The sequence below is a fragment of the Pygoscelis adeliae genome, unplaced genomic scaffold, assembly GCF_000699105.1.
Source record: "Pygoscelis adeliae isolate BGI_AS28 unplaced genomic scaffold, ASM69910v1 Scaffold57, whole genome shotgun sequence".
Taxonomy (NCBI): domain Eukaryota; kingdom Metazoa; phylum Chordata; class Aves; order Sphenisciformes; family Spheniscidae; genus Pygoscelis; species Pygoscelis adeliae.
This window is the reverse complement of record NW_008825615.1, coordinates 15,149,054-15,157,969: the sequence shown is the minus strand read 5'-3', so window position 1 is coordinate 15,157,969 and position 8,916 is coordinate 15,149,054. Positions and strand designations below refer to the sequence as shown.

At 39.6% G+C, this 8,916-nt stretch overlaps 1 protein-coding gene across 1 annotated transcript in view; it reads left to right on the top strand.

The window, feature by feature from the left end:
- MLIP (muscular LMNA-interacting protein) overlaps window positions 1–8,916 on the top strand; it is a 119,191-nt gene that overhangs the window by 79,894 nt on the left and 30,381 nt on the right. Inside the window, exons 10-11 of the mRNA XM_009333256.1 lie at window positions 886–930; window positions 8,891–8,914. Of these exons, the coding sequence (XP_009331531.1) occupies window positions 886–930; window positions 8,891–8,914 (69 nt within the window). The remainder of the gene's footprint in view (window positions 1–885; window positions 931–8,890; window positions 8,915–8,916) is intronic.

Below are 8,916 nucleotides of genomic sequence, written 5' to 3'. Positions count from 1 at the left end.
GTGTTCTTCCCTCTCCAAACGTGCTGGAATTGCTTTTCTGCTTGAAACGGTGAGACGAACATATAGTTGATAAAAATCCAACTGTAGTGGTCCTTCTGCAGAGGGTGCAGGCTGTAATGGCACTGACTTGTCTTCTACTACAGCTGTAACATCTAACCATTTTATCTAGTACTTTTCTTACCACTGTATTGAAGAATATCCACATTTTAGAGTCTCAAGGCCTCCAAATCATAGCTACATCAAGGAAGGGCATGTTATCTGTACAGAAACACTGTGTTATCCAGTTGAACTCCTACAGAGCTTGAAGGAGTTGATTGGAGGGATCAATGCACCAGAAATTCTGAATCTCACTACTGCGTGGGCAAATAAGCATGTGGCATATGGCTATTTCACATATACACACAAATACTTCGCATTCGTCTCTTTTACCCTTGATCTGGAAAATAGGGCTTCTGGGGTTCAATGTATACTCAGAAAAAAAAAAAAAGTAATGCTTGAGCAGGATTGTGCTGGTTTTCATAATGTAAAGAAGGATGAGAAGGTTGGACTGAGCTCACAATACAATTGATAGTGTTAATAACATTGGTGCTGCAAATTAACAGACAGGCTCAGAAATGTCAGGATTTACGTTTCAAGATTAGATCGAGATGAAAAAGTGAAATTTTGTTCCACTTGGAAAAATGTATCCCTAAAATTTTAACAACAGGCATTCATACTTGATTATGCCTAGATATTAACTGGAAATAACAATATTTTAACTTCTTCTTTTACCAACTGCATGTGATTGCATCAGTGGTAAAAGCTTCTGTACCTAAGCATACTGCTGTCCATGGATTTTTCTTCTGATATTGTATGTAATACTGTATATATTTACCTTTTTTGCAGGCCAACCTTTACAAATCGGTACCTATGGTAACAGAGAGTCAGCTGGTATGTATTGCACAGCTGTGATATGCTGTTTTTCAAAATTTGCACAAGTACAAAATCTAAAGTAATTATTATTTACTTTCTTAGTCCTTTGAAAGAAGCTGCAGTCAATATCTTCCTACAAAGCCGCATTGCTTCTACAGAGCTGCATTGCTTTCTTCTGTACTGAATACACATCTGTTTTAAGTAACTGTAAGTCCTGACACTACTTGTAAACCCATGGACCAAATGACAAACTAGAGTCTCTTGCTGAATCTTGAGGTGTATGACAACTATAGAGTCTACTGCTGGTTCCTGGACTTTTTTAATATTCCACTTCTACAATTTTGTTTATATGCAAAAATGTTCTGGCATCTATTCTTACACGCTGGTTTAAATCAAAGCTGGCTTAACTAGTGAAAAGCAAGGGTAAAATCAAATAAAGAAAGGGAGATTATGCATCAGATATTCCTTTTAGCTCTGATCACAATTTAGTCCTGTTGGAGTCAAACTTTCTGAAGAAAAGTCGGAAGAGAGGTCATGGAACCTGTCCAAGTGCCAGTGATTGCTAATGAATGCTTAGGGAAAAATTGAGATGTGGATGGAAATTTTCCCCATTGTATTTCAGCTAATGGAATTTTAGGGACTTAAATCAATTTCTTCTGTTTAGTAATCTTTGACCACTTCTTCTTTCATGATTTCTTCCAGTTACTTTTTGAATCTTGCTATACTTTGGTCTCCACAACATTCTGTAGCAATAGGGTTTACTTTTTAATTATGCATTGTATGAAATAGTACTTTGTTTGTTTTAAACCTACTACTTGACCTCAGTTCTTGTACTGAAAGAGCAAATAATTATTCTTCCTTCACTTTCTAAATAATAATAATGATTTTCTAGGTATTAACCGTAATACCCTATCAGTTACCTCTTTTTCATGCTTAGTCACTCTTTGAGAAGTATGGATACTGTCCCATATCTTTGATGATCCTTGTTGCCCTTTTCTGTATCTTTTTCAGGTTTTTGTTTTTGAGGTTAGGAGACTAAAACCATAACTGCTCTTGTCTAGCTCTGAACACAATGCTTCCTATTTACATGATGATGTGATAAGGTTCTTTACTGTTATTTCTATTCCTTTCTTAACAATTCCTGGTAATTTATTTAGTTCATCTTATTTGTATTGAGCAGTAAGACAATGTTTGCATAGAACCGTCTCCTCTTCTTTGTGCATCATTTTTATGTCTTGATTATATCTGCTGCCCCCATAGACTTTTAGTTGTAAGGAAATTTAGCAAGTTTTTTTTCTCAAAGTCTTTCTTGGCCTAATATATGACATTTTTATATTATGGGCTAGATTTTTTTTTTCTTTTTTTTTCTCTAAATTGTATTTGAACACAGCTTTCTGTCTTCAGAGCCTTTTCCTCCTTATTCCTTTTTTCCCTTTTTTGCACTGCTCTTTGAACATCCCAGAATTTACTGATCTCTTAAGATCTTCTTACAAGCTGGTGCACACCTTCTCTGAAATGTTACTGTCTTAAGCGGTACTCTAGTCACTTATAACCATTTCATCCTTTTGGCAGCTCCTTTGATTTTTTTTTCTTTTTTTTTTTTTTAATAGCTATTGTAATTATTTAACTATATATTTTATTTCACCTGTTTTAAATCGCAATCACTGCAGTGGAATTCTTGCGCGTGTTTTTTGTGGAGGCAGCAATGCTGTCTCTGAACACATTGTGATCTCTATTCATGAATGATGATTCTTCAGTAGCAACATTTTTACTTAGAAATTTTGCGGCATTTATGATTCAGCCAATTACTTCTCGTCTTGTGGAGTCTCTGACTAGCTCTACCAGGGACCGACTATTTATGGTGACCAGAAATGTTGTACCTATATCTCTCAACTACGTGACTTTTATCCAGCGGACAGGCAATGCATTGGGCATACCACTGTGACTCTCGTCAACAGATTTTCTACTCTTTTAAACTATGAACGACTTATGATAACAAAGTGCAAAGCCATACCCAGCACACCAACACGACACACAGTATTGCCATTACCATTAACAATAACTTTTTTCTTTATATATTATGCAAATAAGGCAAAATTCACATGGGGCCAGTCTTGCATACTTTGGTATGATTGTTTTAGGTCTTTTTGGTTCAGATATTTTAATGCTGCATCAGTGTTGCGGTTTAACCCATCAGGCAGCTAAACACCACACAGCCGTTCGCTCACTCCCCCACCCCAGTGGGATGGGGGAGAGAATCGGGAAAAAAAAAAGTAAAATTCATGGGTTGAGATAAAGACAGTTGAATAGGACAGAAAAGGAAGGGAATAATAATAATAATGATAAAAGAATATACAAAATAAGTGATGCACAGTACAATCGCTCACCACCTGCCAAACATGCCCAGCCAGTCCCCGAGCAGTGGTCACCCCTCCCCCGGCCAACTCCCCCCCCAGTTTATGTACTGAGCATGACGTCACATGGTATGGAATATCCCTTTGGCCAGTTTGGGTCAGCTGTCCTGGCTGTGCCCCCTCCCAGCTTCTCGCTGGCAGGGCATGGGAAGCTGAAAACTCCTTGACTACTGTAGGCACTACTTAGCAACAACTAAAACATCAGTGTGTTATCAACATTATTCTCATCCTAAATCCAAACCACAGCACTGTGCCAGCTACTAGGAAGAAAATTAACTCTATCCCAGCCAAAACCAGGACAATCAGTCACCCGGGGTTTCTGAGTGTGCAATGGAGGGATTTATAAATATATATTTATATAAAAAAGAGTAGAAAAGGAGTCATATATATTTAGACCAAATACAGAATGGCATTTCTGTATTTTATGAGCAGGTTTAAATGATAGTAACAGAAAGAACACAGTGCAGTTTCTTGCATGAAAACGATTGTGGATAGGAGTTGTAGGGACTTGAGGCTGGACAGAGGATGAGGTCAAACATTTGTAAGGAAGAAAAACATCAGAGAAAACTAGATAACAATCCTCATGGTCTGGTCCAGGAGTTAAAGCTGGAGTGTTTCAGTTAATATCTATACATATTTTTATCGCTTATTTTGTTCTGGGGTATTTCAGATGTGACTTGGCAGCTTGAAGTATTTTTTCTCTAATTAATTCATTTTGAAGCACATATATTACTGAGATTCCGGTATTTGCTACATTGAAAGCTATTGAGCCCGAAGCTCCATGAAATGAATTAAACCCTGGTTGAGCACATGACACCTCAAGAATTATGGCATGATTGCTTTAAAGTAAAATAGTACTAAATTCAGCAACTTTTAAGATCCACTTCAGGTCAGAATGACATCAAACTTAGCATAATTGTCAGGTCCAGCATAAAATCAGGGGTCATGGGTGCATCTATCCACCTAAAATGATTTCATGGCCTTTGAGCACCGATGAATGACTTCTGGAAGGCAGTGTTTGCCATGGGTCTACATCTACACTTTCTCAAGCACCAAAATGCAGGCACTGCTGAAGTGAAATGTGTCAGTTATACTGAAGAGTGGTCCACACAGAGCCAGCACACAGCAAAGTAGGAAATGAAAGAGATTCCTGATATATCAAAAGAAAATGGGGGTGAAGCGAACTTAAACGTGCTAAAAGAGCTTCCTAAAGAAAGGGAAGGAAGCAGAGAGGGAAGCAGAGAGCAGCGTCAGTGCTAAGGGCTTGCCCTTAGCCCCCTCCTTGCCACCAGTCTGGGCAGCGAGCAGCGCCTGGGCAAACCTGTTCCCTTTTCTGGTCCTCTTTCCCCAGAACAGCAGCAGAGGTGAGTGCCTCCTTCACACTACTCTTACTGTGGGTCTGTCCCTTTTCTCCAGCTGTTGAGAAAAAGACTCATCTTTGTACTGATTTTAGCTTTGGTTTAGTTTAGCAGAAAGTCAGTGGAAAGCATGATGCAGTATAGTATCAGACATCTTGTTGAAAATTCAGCTGCTTCTTGAAATGCAAATATTTCAGTGTGAACAAAAACAAAGACAACCTGAATTTCAAACAGGTGACTGTCCTTGTTCTCTGTGCTCTGGTGCAAGACCTGCTGCTGCTTCAGCATGCAGGTGGAGAAAATTGTCCTTCCTTCCTAGGCTTTTCAAAGTGATGTGGATAATTTACTAGTTAGCCAGAGGAAGAGGAAATCCTTTTAACCACAGTTATATGCCTTCACACCTTCAAATGTACTAAGGGAGAACTTCATTGTAGACTGATTCACTGCCTCGAATGTTTTATTACATTTTTGCAAGTGTAAGACCTCTACAAGGGAAAATAAAAATAAATGAATATGTTCAATAACATATTTCCATTTGTGAAGACTAATTTGTGGCAGAAAAGAAATAGAAGGGGAATATTTTAAGGTGATTCACGGTTCAACTAGGCAAAGTGTCTACGTTTGTGTTGTTAGGGCAAGAAACATCTTTTTGTTGACAGTGGAAACTGCAATGCTCCTTCATGACAAGGGAGCCAGTTCCACACTATCTGAAAGCAGGTGCTTTGAACAGTTTAGAGCCTTCTCAGGTGACTCTGGCTTCTCAGTGCTGACGGAAGATGACTGCATTGTCTGGGGTGTGCTGCGTTGCATACTTGCCCCGTCTGCTTCAGAGTGCCTCTCCCCAAAACTAATGAGTTTGTGGGAAGGACTGGGAATGGTTCCTCTCCATGAGGGAATTCTTTGGTTATCCCATTTGAAGCAGAAGGCTTCAAAGACTGCAAGACACTATTTGTACAGTAAAGTTGGATATAAAGGCTTTGCAGGCAAACAGATGGACTCAGTGCTTGCTATTTGTCAAGTGAGGTCTGATGGACTCAGAGCAGAAAGGAAAGAAAGAGGGCAGCTAACTTTTATCCCAATCCTAGCTCTCCTGTTTTGTTACATATTTTTCTCTGATCATGTCATATTTTTGTTAATCATTTGTCTGGTTGGCACAGACGCAGGCTGCTTCAAAACAACACTGCATCGAAACATATTAAAAAGCCAATTCCTTGTTAAACATTAAGAGGCAACTTTCTTGTTTACAGGAAAGCTGTTCAGGTATCCAGAATGACTTAATATCTGTGCAGGGACACAAAGCACCGCAAGGAGAGAGTGCAGTCATTGCTAGCTATCAAAGAAGGCTCTGGCCCTACATACTTTGGGGATCTCTGAATACTCTGGATAAGGGGAAGTGACAGTGACTCGGATAGGAGAATCATGGGACTCAGAAGATTTTAGGCCTCTGCTGAGAGGAACGGTGTTGCAACTGGGACCTTACTCACCAGTTTCAGCAAGATCTCAGGGAGAACCAGTGTCATAATAACAGAGGAAAAAATTAAAAGGGAACATGCCCATACACTTGTCTATGAGAAGTTCAGTCTTCTGACTTTTGGGGCGGCTCCTTTTCATACAGCCAAAATACCTTCTGTCCCTGAAGAAGGGTGGCCATGTCCATACTGCCTATCAAGAGACGCCCTGGCCCTATTTCTGACTGTGTGCTTGCCGACGTGGGCCAAACCATGCCAGGGAGCACCCTGGCACCAAATCAGTACAATTGATTATGGCTCAGCTCTGGAGCTTGTGTCTTGGCCCTGTGTAATTTGCTGATAGAGCTGTAGCCATATGACGGCAGCCCATTGCAACCATAACAGCCTTTACCATTTTTCAGTGCTGTTGTAGGAAGACCAACACTTTCCTTGGCAAAAGTAAGTCTTAGCTTGTTTCTCAGCAGTGTCAGTTGTGCCACCTGCTATCAAAGAAAGAGTTCAAGTTTTTAGTTTTGGATGAAAGATTTTATATAGCTTGTCAGGGAGCTAATAAAATATTTCAAATTCTGGTTGCTGGCTGATATCTGCCATTTTGTTAGCAGAGTCAGACATAAACATATGATTCAGTCAGCACTTGAGTGTGTGATGTTGTTTAGAAAATGCTTCCTTAAAAGCATTTCTACAGCGTGCTTTTGGAAGAGGTTTCCTACATAAGGAGAGTAGCTTATCCTTGATGATTTCAGGTACCTCAATGGGCTTTTAATTGCATGGTTACGTAGTGTGGAGGAGTGCTAGAAGGCCATAGGCCCTTTGTCTGCGCAATGATGACTTGATAACAACTGTAGCTTTCTTTTTATTTTTATATTTACCTTTGTGTTGAAAGCCAGGAGCCTTTCACTTTTACAAACTCTTCTTAGAAATCTTGGAGAGGATAATAATTATTTTACGGTGAATCTTACAAAGAAATAGTAATGAACTATGGACTGTAAGTTCATTAAATAAGCACCGTATCTTTCAGTAAGTTGACCTTAATGAAAAAGTTTAATTTTTTCATGCAACTTGGCAGTCTACTCTTTTAAAAAAGTTAATATCGCCTCATGGCTTATTTTTTGCTTTCAGTTGAATATATTTCTTCTTATTTGATGAGGCAGATGAAAGAGCCCCAACCTGTGGAAAGGAAGGAGGGGATAAAACACAAAGCTAAGCGAAGATATTTTGCTGCCTGGGCCTTGCTTTTCCCAGGCGTGTTTTGCTCCTCCTGCCTCTGCCGCCTTCCACTCAGCCCCTGGGCACTGCTCTGTCCTTTCCCAGGGCAGAGGCAGAAGCACAAGATGTGGGGACATTTCCTGGCTCCTGCAGTGTCCCCCTCTGACGGGCAGCCCTCTTGCCCTGTCCTTGCTGGATGCCTGCAGATTTAGTTTTAAGGTGATCCATAACTCAGTTTACATGATACATCCAGCAATCTCAGCTGCATCATTTTAAGCTTACTTTCATAGTAAGCTTCTCTTTTTTTCTGGACAGACTGCTTAGGTGTATTGCTCTTGTAGATAGGCAGATGGTGTTATTAAATGTACATAGTCTAAACCTTAAAAATAAATCTAGTGGTGAATCAAGTTTCTTCTCTGCATTTTTGTGCCCTGCTGAGGATGGGGAGCTGTGGGAGTACCTATTTCTCAGTCCCAGCTGGGCAAGCTGCCCCTCTGGGCTGCAACCACAGAAGGAACTCAGCAGCAGTCCTGTTGTTATCTGTATCAGTTGTGACAAAGACCGCACATTTTCTGTGGGGTAGCTGTAACAGAGAAGAACATAATTGAGTTATTGAAAAGTTTAAATTCAATCACAGACCCCCCCCCTGGACTTCAGTACTTACTAAATTCCAGTGAGAATGTACACTTTTTTCTTCCTTTTCTTTGCTTACTGAACAAGTTGTCTATTACAAAATTATCCTCTAGCCTCTGTTTAGAGTTTATGCCACAATCCATCATCTCAGACTTTACTGTGAGAATTCTGAAAATCACAGATGTACTAAATTGACAAGTTAATAGCCAATTTTTTGGTTGGCTGGTAGCTAAACAAGAAATTTTTTTCTTGATTATATAATCCGATTCGTCTGAAATGAGGGGTATCATACATCCGTGCTGACTAAATTCTCTAAAACTGTACTTTTCCCAGCGAATTCTTAAAGACACTGTCAAAATCCAGCATGCAATCACTGGTATTATTCCCCGGAAAGACTTTCCCTTAATATGTTGCTGTCTGGGTGTAAGTTAACAGAATCACATGTTGCCCTTCCCTTTTTCACAGTTACTGTTTTGAGGAGCCCAGAACAGAATTTGCAGCATGAAAGAAGACATATGTCTGTGCATAAAGTGTGACTTGATGAACTTATCAAGATGCAGCTGAACAGCTAGCAAAAGCATCCAGCAAAACCCATAAACAATAGGTTGACAGCCCAGCATCTATTTTTATGTCAGTAACAAATAGATGTCCGTGATGAGGTTCTGTGCATAAAAACAGCTCTTGCCTTTTTTGTCTGCAATCTGTATTAAAAGTAGGCCAGGCAGCACGACACCTGAATAATTTTCGTGGTGAAATATGTTATTAATAAAATTAAAAAAAAATCTAGTCACTACAGCCTCATTGGGATTGACTTGTCTAACAAATATTCTGTAAATCATAAAGTATTTTATTTTATTTTTCTTCCATCTCTTTTCTCCTGGGTGTGCCATGGGTCAAGACAAAACCTGGTGTCATTCGTCCCGT